The 17,305-nt window shown below is 49.6% G+C and overlaps 2 protein-coding genes across 7 annotated transcripts in view; both read left to right on the top strand.

The window, feature by feature from the left end:
• Nucleotides 1-5,362, top strand: part of RNF213 (ring finger protein 213) — a 52,764-nt gene extending 47,402 nt beyond the window's left edge. The window contains 10 exon segments of the mRNA XM_040530550.1: nt 286-418; nt 1,132-1,215; nt 1,583-1,763; nt 1,888-2,000; nt 2,003-2,088; nt 2,301-2,378; nt 2,691-2,888; nt 3,883-3,972; nt 4,076-4,254; nt 4,634-5,362. Coding sequence (XP_040386484.1) covers nt 286-418; nt 1,132-1,215; nt 1,583-1,763; nt 1,888-2,000; nt 2,003-2,088; nt 2,301-2,378; nt 2,691-2,888; nt 3,883-3,972; nt 4,076-4,254; nt 4,634-4,787 — 1,296 coding nt within the window. The 3' untranslated portion in view covers nt 4,788-5,362.
• Nucleotides 5,309-15,949, top strand: ENDOV (endonuclease V). Of its 6 annotated transcripts, none has more exons than XM_040530545.1 (10): nt 5,309-5,440; nt 5,835-6,006; nt 7,190-7,324; nt 7,702-7,741; nt 7,834-7,946; nt 8,052-8,120; nt 8,790-8,862; nt 9,196-9,350; nt 14,538-14,614; nt 15,670-15,949. In XM_040530545.1, the coding sequence occupies exons 1-10, from the start codon at nt 5,397-5,399 to the stop codon at nt 15,695-15,697; spliced, it is 906 nt and encodes a 301-aa protein (XP_040386479.1). In that variant the 5' UTR covers nt 5,309-5,396; the 3' UTR covers nt 15,698-15,949. The 6 variants fall into 6 exon arrangements, with proteins under 6 accessions (XP_040386479.1, XP_040386478.1, XP_040386481.1 ...); XM_040530544.1 differs by having other exon boundaries at nt 8,737-8,862; XM_040530547.1 differs by lacking the exon at nt 7,190-7,324 and having other exon boundaries at nt 8,737-8,862.
• Nucleotides 15,950-17,305: the final 1,356 nt, after the last annotated feature.

The following is a 17,305-nucleotide window of genomic DNA, read 5'->3' as shown; positions in this document are numbered from 1 at the left end:
GGGTGCCCAGGGCCTCATCTATCCTGGTCTTGAACACCTCCAGGGTTGGGGCATCTATAGCATCTATAACCTCTCTGGCCAACCTGCTCCTGTGCCTCACCACCCGGTTGAGGTTGAAAGGGACCTCTGGGTGCGTTTGGTTCAAGTCCCCTGCAGTCTCAATCTTCAGAACTGCACATGTAAAGTATTTTTTCTTTTAAACATTTGAAAAGTAATTCAATAGAAGTATTCAAAACTGGTTTGTCCAAGGACAGCTTTACTCATAGATCCCCTTTCCTCTTCCAGGAAACAGAACTGAGGCTGGTTAAAACTTTACCAGAGATTCTGGCTCTTCAGAGAGACTTAGTGAGGCAATTTCTGAACACTGCTGATGTGAAGCGCTGCACGATCAGAGACTTCCTCAACGAACCCCGCTCAGGTGAGAAGATTCCACCAAAACTGTAAATTAGTGAAACAAAAAGTGCTTTAGAAAGATTGCTTGGATAGTCCAGATGAAAATGAAGGTGAAAACTTCTCTTAAACTTGCAATCTTAAGTCCTTATTTTTCCTTTCAACTCCTATCCAAATATACTGGAGGCCTTTGATGTTAGAGTTTTTCTTAAAGTTAAAGTGGTTTTAAGAGAATTTAAGCACAAGAGGTAGGGACTCTGTTCAGAGATAGGCAAGATAAATCCCTGAACGCAGCTGTGGGTATGTTGAATTTCTAAGCTGCTCTAGAGTTAAGGGCCTTCCTAAAATGTGTAATAGGTATCCAGCCCTTCTGTTAAGTCAGAAACAGGCATTTTGTGACAACTCCTTTAATTGCACTCAATTGCAAAAACTTTAATTGCACTCGAGTGCCATTACTTCGGTTCTTAAGTACTTATGGAAGATTTCTTAAGGGTCATGCAGACCAAGGATCCATGCAGCCTTGTAGCATGTGCCAAAGGCACTCAATAATGGAAGAACATAAACAGCAAATTACACAATTTGATAATGTTGGAAAACTGTTTAATGTACATTTAAACATTTCTGGTCTGTTTGAACAGTTACCTAAGGTTATGTGGTGTGCTTTGAAAATTCTTATATATTGAGTTTCATGGTGTTGCCAGTAAAGATATTTCAAGGATTCCTGTTTCTGATATGGCTCAGATGTGATGAGGGACCTGTTACAGAGGAGAGTTAACGTGTTCCTGTCTGTTTGGAACAAGCTGAGAAGATCACTGGATACCAATGGTGAGTACCCTTCCCTCACAGCATTGTTCTGTGTGATGGAAATGAGAGAGTGCCTGCTGTCAGACAGGGTCCTCAGTACCCTTTGACAGTACAGGTTTCTTCTGTCAGTTGCTGAAAATATCCTCCCAAACTGACCTTGGCTGTTAAAGGTTAAAAAGATGTAGGTGCAAATGGAAGAATGTTTCCTACTTGTAGTATTCTCACCTGAACCTGCTTCCTTTAGCACCTACAAGGAACAGAAAGTGTGACCTTTTTGTCAATTTCTCTTGCTGTACTTTCTCCTGACCTGGGTTGGCTCAAGAGAGGCTATTCATCATGGGGCAAGCTCTGGGACACCACAAGCAGTCTTCTATGCTTTTTATTTTAGGGGAAATTAAGCTTCCTGAAGGCTACTGTGATGCTGACCTGACCATGGACAGCAAGCTTGAGGTCCTTCTGCCACGTCGACAGGGACTGGGCCTCTGCTCCACAGCCTTGGCCAGTTATCTCATTAGTCTGCACAATGACTTTATCCATTTGGTGAACAAACATACCAAAGAAGATGATAGGTATGTTGCTATTCCAGCCAGGCATTTTTTGTCTCTGTTGTATTACCTGCTCCCACACAATCTGCTTTCCCTTCTTCATAAAGGCTTGTCACTAAATGGAGACAACTTTTTTCCTCTTCTGAAGGTACTCGATCAGTCCATCAGAAGTAGCTGACCTGCACTTGATCAGTTACGAGGTTGAGAGAGACCTGATTCCTCTGATCTTATCCAACTGCCAGTACAGCATGGAGAAGGGTGGGAGACGTTGCAGCACTTTGATCTGGAGAGAATCCAGCAGCAAGTCATCAGCAAATTCTTGCAGGGGAAGCCGCTCATCACCCTAATGGTAGGACGAGGCAGCTAGCTATGTTTCTAAGCGGCTAGAAAACATAGCTAGCAGACAACTCGTTGATGTCAGAGCCCTGCAGAGAACTGCAGGCTTGACAACTTATTGGCTGATGTCTGAACCCCTGCAGTCTTTGCTGCAGCCAAACAGACACTGTAGCAGGGTTAGCAATGTTAGCGAAATTCTACAACCCTGGGTTTCTCTCCTGACAGGGAATACCTACCCTCGTGTACAGACATGATCGAAATTACGAAGAGCTGTTTAATGATGTCAGGAGTAAGCTGGATCAGGTGGGTTTCTGCCCTGGAGAAACAGGGCAAGCATGTGACCCCTGACATGCCAAGAAGTGTCAGGCCCGTCTTCTCGATTGCCTTGCTCATCTGCTATGAGGGCTTGCTCGCTAATCTGTTCGCATGCCTCGAATATGTACACACTGGCTGTCTTTTGTCAGTCAGGATTTACAAAGGAAAGAGATGTAGTTAAGCACTTCCAGTTTCCTAAATCTGGGGCTATGCCCTCATTCCTGACTTCTGCAGATTGAGCAGCAGTAAGGAATGGTTCTAAACTAATACTAGCAACTGCTTTGACTTCATGGTTTTCAGAGTGCTCTTCCCAGTTCTGTTATGAACACGATCAGTGGGGAACTACAGTCTTACAGTGATGTCTGTGATGCTCTGTCTGTCGCTGAAATTACCTTGGGATTCCTGGCCATGGCTGGAGAGAATGCAGAAATGTTTCTGACTGACTACATTGTAAACGTTCTGCAGATGGGTGATCAGACAAACCCTCATGTACTGCAGGTGAGTCCTGAGAGCAAAGCTTGTATCCTTAAAGGATTGTATCTGTACTGGTTTATACTAAATCCAGACAGTTTGACCTCCAAGCCCAGCAAAAGTTCTAATTCAAGCTGAATTAGAATGTGTTAGAATTTCCTCCCCACTATACTTGACAGCAGGGGAGAAAACAATTTTCACTTCCACTGCAACCAGTGTTTACCAGGTGGGAGCATCCAATAGCTCATGATGCTCAGCAGGTTCTTGCAAAACCCTACAGAAGGGTCAAGTGGAGGATGTGTGGAAGGTCAAACTCCTCTCTGCAGATCCCTGTTCTTCTGCCATCACCACCAGGAAGGAGAATACTTAGTTGGGTGCCAGCATAATTAGATGCAATGCTAAAACCGCAAAAAGGGAAAACTTTCAATAATGAGTCAGCTTTTAGTGACACTGGCTTACCGTGGTGCTGAACAGGATCGAAAATAGCACTTTACTTCTCTAAAGTGGTGATAGGGGAAGGTTTTATCTCCTAATGATGTGTGAAAAGTGGCATTTTACTGATAGGGGGCAAAGGCACTATGCTATGACAAGTATGTGTGACATAGGGAATGGGAAAATGACAGAGCTTTCACAATGGCCAAGAAAGCTGGATTACTGAAGGCAAAATGGGGAATCAGGAGATGTAAGCCTGTAGGCTTTTATACCCATGTTGAAAAGGCTTTATAAACTCCCAACTGCTGGATGAGGCTTTTGTATATACTACTTTGTCATAGTAAGACTGTTTATCAGTGCCATCATAGAATCATTGAATGGTTTGGGTGGGAAGGGACCTTAAAGGTCATTTAGTTCCAACCTTCTCTACCATGGGCAGGGATATCTCCCACCCGATCAAGTTGCTGTGTCACCCTGCCAGTTAACGTGGCTTCTATTTTAGTGGGCTTCTCTGTTTCTTCTGCAGGGGGATAAACAGGCTCTGAAATAAGTTCCTTGCATCCAGTTTCACACTTTGTTTTTCTTTCAGGCCCTCGGACGATGCCACCTAAAGCACAGCATAGCCCTTTGGCAACTTCTCTCCACCCGCAAATCTGAGCAGCTTCTGCGCATCAAAAGGGTAAGATACGCTGGCAACCTCAGGGTCTGCTCAGGTGTTTCCTCGTCACTAAGATGAAGTTGCTCAAACATGCTTGGTTCTTTTTTTCTCGTTGCATTTTTAGGATCCTTTTGTAGACATCAGTGCAGAGTACAAAGCTGATCTCACTCCAGAGATCGCCAAGCTCCTCAACACCTACCTCGTTCACTCAAGGCTTGAAACCTTCCTTCAGGAGCTCCATGAAATGATCATCCTGAAGCTGGGACGTGTCAAAAGTGTGGATGAATTCCGACCCCCATGGAGGTAATAGGTTTATGCAGCCCAAAACAACCCACCAGTTAATAATGACTTAAGCTCCTCTGTCTCTTTGAAAACACTTGTGATGGAAACAATTCCGTTAGCAAATAATTGCTCTGCTGGACACAAAGCACAAGCATTGATATTAAGGATATGTGGCTATTTGTAGGGCACCCTCCATGTTTCTGGCATGTAAGACTCTTCTGCATCTTACACAAGCTTTTGGAAACAGTGCTGAAATACAGCAGTTGTTGTTCTTGAGTGCTATAAACACAGCCACTTCCGTAGTCACTCATGGGAGCATGCTTAGTTTTCTACATCCACAAGCTTGGCCCTGACAACTTGATCATGTCCTAATAATACTACTTTGCTCTCTGCTTTCTAGCCTGAAGGAATCACTCATTCCTCTCCTTGATGAAAAAGACTCGGAGTTGGCTGCAGAGCTGCAAGATGCATTCCCGGATGAGATTCTCCTCTCCCATGCTACTGCTACCTGGAAAGCAGCTGCTCTCTTCAAAAGAGAGCGTAGAGAAAACTAAGACTACTAGCAACACTGGGCCTGCCTGGGGCCACTAGTGATTTTTCCTCCTCTTACACCAAGCATTTTAGTGCCTCAAACACAGGGTGCAAGTGAGATTCAGGAAGGTCAGGGTTTCATGGGTGTTGGTTTTGTGTTGTGTGTGTTACCTTTCCCCCCCCACGCCACTTTTTACGCCAACGGGGTGAAGTTTGGATGCCTCCATGCAGCAGCAGCAGAACAGAGTAGAAAGAGAAGGGTGCTCGTTAATGATGGGAAATGACAGGCACTTTTAATAGGCTTTTTTTTTTGCGATCTCCCTGGTTCTTGATACCCGCCGGCACCAGGGTGCTTGCTATGCTGCTGCCCTTCCCCTGCACAGCTCCCCCTGTGCCGCCGGCCTCGCTGCGCCCCCCTTCGTCCCCCTCAGCACCCCCGGAGCGCCGAGACCGAGGTGGGAAGAGAGAAAAAGCGAAAACTGCCCCAGAACGAACCGCTCCCTTCTTGCCTTCACCTCACCCCCCAGCTGCGGCCTTTCGCCTCGCCGGGGGCCGGCCCCTCCCCGCGGCGCTCCTCAATAAAGCCCCGCTGCACCTCCTCCCGCCTCCGCCTCCTTCCCCGCCGGGCCGCCATGACGGGGCCGCCGCCGGCCGCCCTGCTCCGCCGCTGGGCACGGTAACGGCGCGGGGGCGCCATGCGCATGCGCCCGGGGAGGTGGGGGGGGGGCGGTGGCCGTGGCCATGGCAACCGCGCGAGGCTGCGGGCCCGGGGGGCTCCGGGGCGGGGTGGGCCCAGGCCCAGGGCCCGGGTCCGGGCCGGTGCGGCGGGGCCGCGTTGCGCTCCCGCTCGGTGCGGGCCGGGCCCGGCGGGCTCCCTTTCCCCGCCCAGCCCCCGGGGGCCGCCCGGGAGGCTCCCCCTGCGGTCTGCCCTCTGTAGCCGAGGCTTGTGCGTCCTGGCGGGGTCCGGCCCCGGCCCCGGGGTCGCCCGCTCGGTGCGGGGGGGAGCGGGTCCCGGGCGCGGGCCGCGCGGGAGGCGGCGCTCACCCCGCGGCTCTGCGCTCCTCCGGCAGCGAGCAGGCCCGGCTGAAGGGCGGCGTGGTGGCGGAGGACACCGAGGAGTGGCAGAAGGAGCCGAGCTTTGCGGGGCTGGAGAGAGTGGGAGGCGTGGACTTGTCTTACGTCAAAGGCGACGACTCGAGGGCCTGCGCTTCCCTCGTCGTTCTCAGCTACCCGGGGCTCGAGGTAACGGCGAGTAAACGGCTGCGCTCCGCAGGGTGGTGCCCAGGCGTGCGGTAGCGGGAGGTGTTTTCTCAGAGGGTTCGCACAAAAGGCCGCTGTCTGCCGTGCCTCTCCGCCTCGCGGGAGCTCAGCGAGTTGCCGCGTGCGCTTCGCAAAGCCTCCCGCCCCGTGTCCTGTGAGAAAGATAAACGGAGGGGAGGATAAGTCAGGTTTTAGAGATACCTCTGGGAAGATGCGATGCAAACCGCTCCCAGCTGCAGGAGGTTCATGGGGTTACAGGGAACTTCAGAGGCACTGAAGGATAGGCTCAGTATGGGTACGAGCGAGTAAATCGGAAAATACAGTGCTGAGATGTAGGTCGCAGCCAGGCGCAGAAGACTTTAGCGGGTTTAGGTAGGTATTAGAAATAGCCAGTCTCAGCCGCTACCCAGGAGGAGACACAAAGGACCATTGTTATTCGTTGCCGATCGAGAGAAGAAATTAAAGCACTTGCAGTACTCCTAAGCAGCAGCTGTCCTCTTTGTGAGTTCTTGCTTGGAATCAACTCCTAATACGGGGTATAATTTACAGAAGCATTCCTAAGACTGCCACAAATTCCACATCCCATAGTCATTTACCTTGAATTAATAAAGTTACTTGCCTGTTTCCTAACTTTAAAAATGATGTAAAAGTTACCTTTAAAACCCATAACAAACAAATAAAGTTTGATATTGGCCACTGGGATTTTTATGAACTGAATTCCAAATCCTTCCTTGATTGTTGACTTACACTGTGTGTACGTTTTTTGTCCTGTCTTAAAGGGTTTGTTTTGGCATCCCTTGCCCCTCCCTGCGTAGAAACACGAACACCGTTTGATAATGCTTTGTGTGAGCTTTGGGGGTCCCCTGCTGTGTATTTGAATAGCTGCTCTCATTTCTTTCCAGGACTTTGCTCTCAAGCAGGGTATGGTAGGATGATCTCTGGCTGTCTTCTGTCAGCAGTCCATTATCCACCCCTTTCTCTAATGGACTGACACAACCCAATGCCCTTAGCTTTGTAGGAGAGATCCAGAAGCAAAGTATTTGGAAAAAAACAACAACAACAGAGTAAAGGACATAAACTAGAAGTGATGTCTGAAAGAGCCAGGATAACTACCCAGAAAAGTCCTGGAGGTCACTGCCTCTGCTCTGTCCCGCTGTACTCCTAGGTGCTGTACGAGGACTGCCAGATGGTGGCCGTGAGTGCCCCGTATGTGGCAGGATTCTTGGCCTTCCGAGAGGTCCCTTTCCTGGTGGAAGCTGTTCAGAGACTTCAGCAGGAGGAGCCCAGGCTCAAACCTCAGGTGTGGCTCATTTCTTTGTCCTAAGCTGAAAAGTCACAAAGGCTCAGAGTACTGCTGAGATTGCACTGCCTAGCAGTTTTCTGCTGGCAGAGCAGAAAGCACGGCGTTGAAGTTTTATTGAGGCAACTATTCCACTTTCTTCAGGGACTAGGGATGCTATTCTGTGTGTGGCACCAGTGAAGAGTGCTGCCAGCCATTAAGAGCTTGTGGCGGTGGGACACTGGCCATTTAAAGTCATATGTAAGCAGCACTGAAGGAAGGAAGATCCTTATGCAGAGGAGTAAAAGTACTGAGACAGACTTCTTCCTCAGAGGGCTAGCATCGCTGCATATTGGAGGCTCTCAGTGCACAGAAAATAATGCGTATTTTTTTTTCAGGTGCTTCTTGTAGATGGGAATGGCCTGCTCCATCACAGAGGTAGGACTGCACTGGAGAGCCCCGCTCTCCCCATGCTGCCGCTTGAGATTCCTGTCTGGTGTTCTGCAGTTACAGTGCCTTGTTGTTGACAGGGTTTGGTGTGGCCTGTCACCTGGGAGTCCTGACAGATCTACCGTGCATTGGAGTGGCCAAGAACCTCCTGCAGGTGGATGGCTTGGCCAGGGATGAGCTGCACAGAGAGCAGGTGAGGCTAGGTTGGGAATTATTTCCACTCTTTAATATCCCTAGACAATTAGCACAGTCGCATTCAGTTTGTCACCAACTGACTTTGTGTGCTTCTGTGCCCTAGATCCGTTCCTTGCAGAGGGGAGGAGATACGTTCCCGCTGACAGGCACTTCAGGGAATGTCCTTGGTATGGTAAGCTGCAGGGAGTTCTGCTTGGCCATCAAGTCTTCCAGCTTTGTGTAGCTGTGAGCACCGGAGGATGTTGTCACTGTGGTGGGACTGGTCTTGGTGACATTAGTTCAGGAAGACAAGGTCTGAACAGGTGACCAGTAGCGCCGATTTCCCTTTTCTGTCAACTCAGACACCAGTGGAAAGAGTTGGTGGTTCAGGTGTTGGGTATATTCACGTACATGGTTATGGCACCCTGTTCATGAACCACGGTCAAGCAGCTTACCAGGATGCAATACAAAAGCATTTGACTCAGAAGAGTGCTGCACAGGAAATGGGCAGGTGTAAGAAACTTCCTTCATCTGGTGTTATGTTAACATAGTCTGTATTAGCAAGTCTCATTGCTTCCCAGAGCTGTGTGAGGCATCTGGGGAAGGGTCACGAGTGTCCAAAAGGGCAAACAGTCCCTGTGAGGAGATAACTGTGAAGCAGAGGATCAAGGAGGTTGGGAGCTAGCAAATACAGACCCAGCAGCCCACCCTCTGAAGACAAGTGGCTGGCTTATAATTCATCTGCCACGTTGTATTTGTTTGAAGTAAGCCTCTTAAGTATTTGATCTCTCTCGTTTCTGAATGCACAGGCCCTGCGTAGCTGCAACAGCTCTAAGCCCCTTTATATCTCTGTGGGCCACAGGGTGTGCCTGGAGACAGCTGTGCGTCTAGTCCAGTCCTGCTGCAGGTACCGGATCCCGGAGCCCATCCGCCAGGTACAGAAGCAGGGGAGCTGAGGAAGGGGAGTGCAGACCTGGGGTAGGGGAGCAGGCAGGCAGGTAGGTAGTGGGGGGACATGATAGCTGCGGATGCCAAGCCTGTGGTGATGTTTCGGAGCCTCAGTTTGCCACCCGTCTGTAACTGACAGTTCTGCAGTGGGCACCCTTCTTGCTGGCCTGTCCTCCCCAGCCTGTTGTATTGCTGTTTACGTGGTGGTTAAGTGATCATCCTCCCTTCTTCCTTGCTTGTTCTTCTGACGCAGTGCTGAGAAGTGCACCCAACCCTCACTGCAGACCTAGCTTGACAGATTTCTTGGTTCCTCTCTGCAGGCAACTTCTGTGATGCTGATGTTAATACAGAGGAGCTGGAAACGCAGCTTTCCTGGTGCTTTGAGCCTAGCACAGACTGCAGTGCTGCTCCTCTGGGCTTTTCCTCGCTACTGCACTCCACAAGGAACTGCGGGCTCTGGGACAGCAGGCAGCCAGTAGGTGACAGCACTGGATCACATTCAGCGAGTCGCAGCTGCCACCAAGGCTCTGCTTCAGACTAATTAAATCACAGCAGGGCTTGAGAAAGGGATTGGAGAAGCGTAAAGCCTCTGGGACTTCTAGCCTGACAAGTGCTTCCCTTCTCAGGGTCACCCTGCTGTTAGCGGGTGCTCAGGGAGCAGGGCCTCTCCAGATGTCCCTGTTTGTAACGTTGCCCTGGAACACGCAGTTCACGTTGCTACACCTCCGTGCTTGTCGGGTGTCTGGCCACTTTTGCTCTGCAGCTCCTCAGAGCAGCACTGAGAAGATCCTGCTGAGGGCTGTTAACGCAGTCTCTGCACACAGGGTCTTCTCCTTGGCACCGCAGTGTTTCCTGAAAGCAGAGTATCGGGTCTATAGTTATAAAACAGACAAAAATCTAACACCTTAAAGCAAAACAAACCTTGAAGCATCCATTCCAGAACTAGAGTTTCTGATCTCATAAACCACTACCTGCCAGACGGGAGTAGGCTGATAGATCTTCTTATGTAACCTCTTCCAGCAAGGGACAGATGCCTCCGCAGAGCTGTAAGCTAGCTCTGCAGTTCAGCATGCTCAGAGGAAAGGGGAAAAGCATTCCCTTTGGAAACAAAAAGGTGTCTTGGAGGTTTTCGTCACCTTCATTTCATTTCCAGCTTTCTCCAGTGTTTGTCTATGTTCCGAGACTCCTCCAATCCTCTAACTATGACTTTTATTTAAAGCGATGGAATGAGGTGTTGTCACGTTCCTTACAGAAAGGCTAGAAATCGAGAAGGGTGTGTGTTTAGTGTAGAGGCAGAGGAGTGGCAGGAGGTAATGGTGTTTCAACCTTTACACGGGACTTTTCCCACCACACTTCTGTGTAGTAACTGTTACAGATTTTGATGCAGGGCAGTGGGGAGTTCTGGCTTGGGTGATCTTTTTGCTACGGGATCTCTCCATGACAGGCTTGCAGATCTGGCGGGTGATGTGCTTACAGCTTTCCCAGTGTCCAGTGAAAGACTTCTGGAATATTAGCCCTTAGTTGGTAAGTTCTGGTAGCCCTAGAAGTGTAATGCTCTGCAGATAACTCAGCTGGCAGTACCTTTTTGAGGCTGTGTTTACGGCTTGGATGAACGCAGTGCTACGCTGCAGCGTGTGTAATACTGTCGACTGTTGTGGGAACTTAAACCTTCCACTTTCCAAGAGGTATGGCTGGCCAGTCTGTGTAGGGTGTGTTGTGCTTCTTGGGCATGAAACTGCATCTTCACAGTAATCAGAAGCAGTTTGATTTGCATTCAGCCCACGATGTGGTTGTGTTGCCAAAGGAACTGTGGCTGTGATGCAGGTGAGAGGGGTGATCTTTCAGAGAAAGCAGAGGGAAGTTCATTATCACCTACGTACGTATTTACTTCTGTTTAGTACTTCTTCTATATGCAAGGCTGAACTGGGAGAATATCGTTTGCAGAGGGGCGATCCCTCCACCCAGCCAGCTGGTGAGGTTTTGAGGCAGACTTGGTCCTTTCAAGCTAACCAGACAAAGGTATTGAGATAGGCAGAAGCTGTCATCCCAGAAAAATAAACAAAGCATTTAAACTGAGTGGCACTGGAACCAACAGCAAGCCCTCCTGAGAGCAACTGCTCTTGCCTGCTTCTGGCGGAGGTCAGAAGCCCTCTGCAGTGTTTGCCCACGCTCCGAGCCTGCTCAGACCCAGGATCCACACGCACAGTGAGGAATCAGAAGCTTTTAACACTCCATCTGATGAGGATTGCTCTGGGACAGATTCTTCTGCTCTTGCTTCCTCAGCTTCCTGGCTGGCTGCACACCAGCCTCCAGCTCACTTGATGATCCTTTTAGCTCCAGCTGGCGTCTTGCCCAGCTGGTTCCTGCTGGCTCAGGATGTGGCTGATGGGGCAGCCTGATGTTACTCCAGCCCACCCAGGAGGACAGAAACCAGCCTGGCCACAGCTGTGAGTTTCTGCAGGTCACATCATGTGCAGTATTAAATACTTATTAATGCAAAACTGAAAAATAAGCCATCATCCCTCTTCTCTGTGTGAATAGCTCCTGCTGCCCTGCGGGGAAATCAGTCGCTGATATCCTGAAATTCTTACTCCCCTGAGATGTAGCCCCCCAATACAAGCTTGCTGCTCACCACTGCCCCTCATAAAATAGGCAAAGCAACAATTCCAGACCGTAATGCCAACACTAGTCCCTGCTGAAAATAGAAACAATCTGTGAGGATTATTACGGGACAGTTATCCATCTTATTGATTAGCCTCTTGGTTAATACGCTGGGTTAAGCTGTCTCTCAGCACTGTGTTAGGAGTGAGGACTGGCCAGTAACTTGCCACCTAATCAAGCATTAGCTTATGTTATCAGTAGAATGAATTCGGGGGTTTTCTTCCCTAGAAAAATAGTTCGTAGATCTGACTCTTGCTACCTTGGTCTCCCAGCAGGGACTCCATTGAACAACCTCTTTCCCTCGTTATAAAATGCATCACGTAATCTCTTATCCTGAAGAGTGATCAAAGTTATTTGTCAGTTCAGTTATGAAACTGTCCAATTATAGAGAGAAGGGAAAAAAATCTCCCAAACAAACCACCCCTTATGTAACCATGTTTCATTCTTGAGCTCGCAGATTTGTTAAGCAATTGTGGAGCTGCATTTCCAGCAGTAAGCTGGCAGAGTCTCCACCTGAGATGCCTGGCTGGGAGCTGCAGGGGGGGAAGCATGGGGAGCTCGTTGGGGCATGGGAGAGACTCTTCAGAAGTATAGCATAGTGATGGGAGTAGAAAATGCTTCAAGGACAGCCACTGGGGATGCGCTAACCCACTTTATTAGCATGATCATCATATTCTGTGAAGCTTTTCCAGCTGGGAAGGTCACAGACTGCTTTTTAAGTGGAGAGAGAGACTCTGTCTTTGAGGTGGGGCACAGCAGCTGTTCTAAAATGTCACAGGCTAGCAGTGTTTTTGAGAAAGAAAGTTTCTGAAAAAGAAAATAAAAACTTTGAGGGAATGTTAAAATCAAAGTTACCAAGAGACCAGGATCCGGGTGCTTGTAATGGCATCCAAGAGTCTTACACTAATATGGAGTAGCACTGGAAAGCTGAACAGTAATACTTCAAGGCGACAAGAACATCCAGTAAATGTTCAGCAACGCCTTCTATAGCTCTTGGGGTTCCAGAAATGGAAAGGAGGAACTGGATACTTGCATGAGGAGGGGCTTGATGAGGTTTGGTGATGGCTCTGAGATCAACTTCAAGGAAGAGGGCAGTAAACCATGAATTTGGTAGAGTCTCAACGTTACATCTTTCATCTGTGGCCCCAGGAGGGGTTGTACTGGAAAGCAGAGCATGTAGCACTGTTGCGGTCTGGCGTGTAAACTGCTCCTGTTGTCTTCCTTGGCAGCTTTGCTTTTGGACTCACAAGCTAGGACAGTGTCAAAGGTGTGTCAGTCACTTGCCTCGCATCTGCTGCCAAGAAGTGATAGAGCCAAGAGTGTGCTTGTGCCTCGTCTCTGTTTGCTTTTACAGGATGTTTTTACCTGCTTTAGCCACGTAATTACCATCACACAGCCAGCCCACCAGGCGCAAAGGCAGGATGAGCCAAGCTCATGCCTAGGGAAAAGGATATGCAGCAGACAAGTGGCGTGCTTCTCCATCTGTTACTTCGTGATACAACTGCTGGAACAGAGGAAGTAAAGGGATGGGTACAAAAATGGGCGATGCAAGCTTCTCTCGTTTCATCCCATGTCATCTTGACAACTTGCCTGCTGTATTGCTGTATTCCCAACTCTTCACAGCCCCCTCCGTAGCCTTGTTCCCGCTCTTAATTTACAGTTTCCTGTGGAGGGGACGGCCACATTTCTCAGCTGATTAGTGACCAGAAAAGCTAATTCTTTGTGAACATCAGAGCGTCACAGCTGTAAAGACCATGGATGATCTTGGAATGCTCTGAGCCTGAAGGCTGCAGCCTGACCTGCCTGAAATGCCAGTGGGAGTCCCTGTTAGCATAGTCCCAGGACACAACTTCTGTTTCACTGTGTAGACAGTGAAGGTCATTGCAGCAGAGTCCGTGAGGCATTCTGCAGCCCCAAGAGAAGTCGATAAAATGCTCCAGTATTTCCTTAACTTTTGAGGAGACCGTGCTTTTAAATTTCTATCAAGTCTATTCCATCTCTCATCAGTGGGCCTGGACTCCAGGTTCCAAGCTATTGCTGGAAAAGGCCCATGGAGGAGCCTGGCTGCTCGTTATACTTTCCTGCATTGCATTCAGAGGTGCCTGCGTATGGAAGAAGACATTTAGGTCGGTTCACGGGATGAAAACACCAGAGCACTCTCAGTCTCCTGTGTCTCCTTCAGCCTGGCTCTCTTCTGCCAGGGTTCATGAAAGGGGAGTTGCAGCTCTGGCACAGAGACAAGACACAATGGAAAAGCAGCCCATCACCTCAGCAGCTCTCCCTTTGCCAGTGAACAATTCTTACTTAGGCTCTGGAAATTCTTGCTGGCCTGTCACATCCCTGGATGACCAGGAGGGCATCTTAGGAGCTGTTCAGTGTAGGTGTAAGGTGAGGGATTCCTGCTGGGTCAGTGCTTGCTGCAGGAAGGCTCACTGCAGTGTGAGCTGGAAACCCGTGCTAATGCATCCTTTGGGTCTTGTAGAAGCCTTTGGTGAGGGATGACTCCACGCATCTGAGCTGCAACAGGGATTTACCGAGGAAGCTCAGTCTGGTTCCTGCTCTGGCTGTTCATCCTGCCATGCTTGTGGTAGGGTGAGAGCTGAGCAGACTTTAGGCATGGGTGGGCAGGAACTGTCTGAACCCAGTGTCTCCTGCACGCTCAGCGTCGCCTCCTTGCTCATCTGAGAAGTGAAGGGGCAGACAGGAAGGGTTCAGAGACTGTAATTTCTCTTTCTGAAATGGACTGTACTCCAGTAGGGCTGCTCAGTCCAGGACCCTCTATTTCTTTGTCTCAAGTCTTCACCCTCCCAAGCAGCTTACAGTGAGGCACAAAAAACAACCAAGGACAGAAGCGCACAGGTTGCTTTTTGCCAGGCAGTCACCGAAGGGCTAGTTATGATGCACTGGCATTAGGATGTGCAGGGGCATACTGAGACAACTATGGGGAGACACCAAACAGGCTGATCAATCCCTTTTCACTCATTTTCCTCCTTTATTCCAGGCTGACATTAGATCGAGGGAGTATATTCGGAAACAGATGTGTTCACCAGTGAAGGTCCCGTCTTCTGGGCCAGAGAGGTAGGTGTGTGGGCAGCCCGAGCAGCTGCCTCTCCAAATGGGATCTGCTCATGTAATGATCTTCAGTAATGGCATTAAAGGGACAGGCCGGGTAACAAGGTGAGCTGAAGTGACATCAGGACATATGTTGCCTCCATAAAGGGTGATTTCTGGTGGTTGTAGCCATGCTACTTCACACGTTTTTTCTGCAGAGCACCGTGTCCTAGGCTGGGGAAGGTCACTGGGGATTTGATCTGTTTCCGGCACCCATGATAAGCAAAGAACTGACGCCCACAGGTGTGACATGAGGGTGAACAGAAATATCCTGCAGGGAGCTGGTTTCTGTTCCCAGAAGATGAGGGGAGGGTCAGACTGCCCCACTCTTACATAATGTAGGCCAATGGCTGCTCTTAAACGGTACAAATCCATGGCAAGTCCACTGGTGCATAGGAGTTCCTCATGTCATGAAAAGGCCGCGCTGCCTTTTCAGCACTGTTCATGGGGGTTTGTTGTTGAGTTCCCTCAGACCCACACTGATACCAGGTTGGACAGGTAGCAGATAGCGCCGCCTGAAGAGCTACTTCAGGACGAATGAAGTGTGTCAGTACTCAAAACCCGCTCTGCTCTGAGGGTCATGCTGGACCGGAAAGAGTGAAGAATGAAGGTTGCTGGTGGCAGCAGTCAGGGATTACTTGCGCTGACTTGAGGCAGCTCTTACAGATTCGTTAGGACACTTGGCCAGTGAAACTCATCATGCTCTGCTCAGCTCCTGTATCCTGAGAAATGCATCCAGAAACAAAAGATGAGTCTGTTCTTGTAGTAGTGTTGCACAGTGTGGCCAGGCTATGGGGGGTAGCCCTGTGCAGTACCAGGCCACATATCCCCCATTTGCGCTGGTGCTTCATGCTGATGCTGAAGCTTACACAAAGGCTAGCTGGTTTTGGAGCCTGCGCAGCAGAAACACCAAAGTTATCCCATGTACGTGACATAGTAGATGGTCTTTCTGGTTTCTTTCTTTTATTTTTATTTTTATTTTTTTCAAGTCTGTAATCCTTCCTGGTTTTTGCTCCTTGCAGAAAAGAGAAGGCTGAACTGGATGATTAATCTCACGCCAGAAGAAACTGCAGGGCCCCTTCTTCACTGAACGCAAGACTGTGGTTCTGCAGAGCGCAGCGGCCGAGTGCCACCCGTGGGCAGAGCAGCACAAGGCTGTGTTGGTCAGGACAACTCCAGCCACTGTGCACTCCTCTGGTAGACCGGCAAACCAGCCTCTGTTAAGGATGTTGCTCGATGTTTAGAGCATATTTCTCGTGGTCAGTTTTGAAGCATTGTAAATACATGTGTTCACTTTCTACAGCTTACTTGAGTACTCGGGAAGTTGCAGGAGGTGATTTACAAGGAGATGTTGGGGCACTCAACATAGTTACTGTCAAGCTCCAAAGCTGGCCTTTGGCTCCCACCACTCCTCTGGGACAGGGACTTCCCTTTTTGGCATTTTTGGAACAGCTTCCACCCAGTCCCTGCAGCCTGTTCTCTCACCCTCACTTTGCACGTCTCTGGGGAACAGAAGCCCAGTATGCAGCTCCGGCTGGTCCTGACAGACGGGCAGAGGACTCCGTGTTTCAGGTGGGCGTGTGACTCACGAGGGAGGGCACGGAGCCAACAGTCTGCTGTGTATTTTGGAAGAGGCTTGGTGGTCTGAGCTCCGGTACCTGAGAAGCTTTCTGTCTGTTTGGTGTCAGTGGCTTCTGCGTGCCTGCTGCCGTGGTGCTATGCAGCAGTACCAGACCTCGGTGGCTGTGTGCGAATCATCGTTTGTGCTGGGCACATGGTGCTCTAGTGTTGCTGGTTGTGCTGTGAAATTGCTCTGCATTGCTGCTGAAGCACAATTCAGATACAAGGGCATTATGAGACGCAGACTTGCTTGGTGTTACTGTGAGCCTCCCCACAGTGCCTGAGACAGGGCTCACGGTGCAGACCAGCGCTTCCCGAAGAAAAGACCGTCTCGGGGGAACAGAGAGTTTCTCATTGCAGAGAATGGGGAAAGAAGTCCTTACTAATACACAAATCAGTCAAGGTGGTCAGATCCCCAGCCTGGATTTTTGCAGCCTGAGTGGACCAGGAGCACTCGTGTCAGGTCAGGAGGGAAGCTCTCTGTGGCCAGCACACTTGGACCAACACCCACCAGTTAAGCCTTAATGCAAAGCTTCACAAACAGCAGAGCACAGAACAAACAGTTTCTATCCCTGAATCAATACAGCTGGCCTAGTCCAACTTGCCAGGCTAAAGCTTTTCCTCCAGAGGTGTGGATTCTTGGTTGTATTCAGCATTTTATTCTTGACCATTTCTGAAGAACAATAGGCACTTGAACACAGCCCAAACTGTGGTATGTGGATGTAAAAAACCATGCCTGTGTAAGATTCCAGCCTAAAGAGAAAAAAGGCCATTTTCCCAGGGCTGCTCAGGGTCAGGACTTCTGTGGTTGGTGTTAAACGCTGCTGAGCACTTCGCTTTTGCATAAATTCATCTTGCAGCTTTTGTTGCTCGTGTCTCACCTCCACCTCCCTCTTGGTGTTGTTCTGGGGACAAAGGACATTCAGCCTGTGTGGCACGTCTGTGCAGCATCTGCTAGATCAGAGTACACCTGAGTCACCTCTGTAACCCCGGGTGGGAAAAAGGGAGGAGGTAATGGGCCGGGCACCCCCAGGGCCT

This window comes from Cygnus olor, chromosome 18, assembly GCF_009769625.2.
Source record: "Cygnus olor isolate bCygOlo1 chromosome 18, bCygOlo1.pri.v2, whole genome shotgun sequence".
In the NCBI taxonomy this organism is placed as follows: Eukaryota; Metazoa; Chordata; class Aves; order Anseriformes; family Anatidae; genus Cygnus; species Cygnus olor.
This window is presented reverse-complemented; position numbering and strand designations above follow the sequence as displayed.

Excerpts from the sequence above, each read along its gene's own strand:
- ENDOV (XM_040530545.1), top strand. The coding sequence starts at position 5,397 with ATGACGGGGCCGCCGCCGGCCGCCCTGCTCCGCCGCTGGGCACG. Across the intron at positions 9,351-14,537 it reads TCTGGGACAGCAGGCAGCCA|GCTGACATTAGATCGAGGGA; the intron begins GTAGGTGACAGC and ends CCTTTATTCCAG. Across the intron at positions 14,615-15,669 it reads CCGTCTTCTGGGCCAGAGAG|AAAAGAGAAGGCTGAACTGG; the intron begins GTAGGTGTGTGG and ends TGCTCCTTGCAG.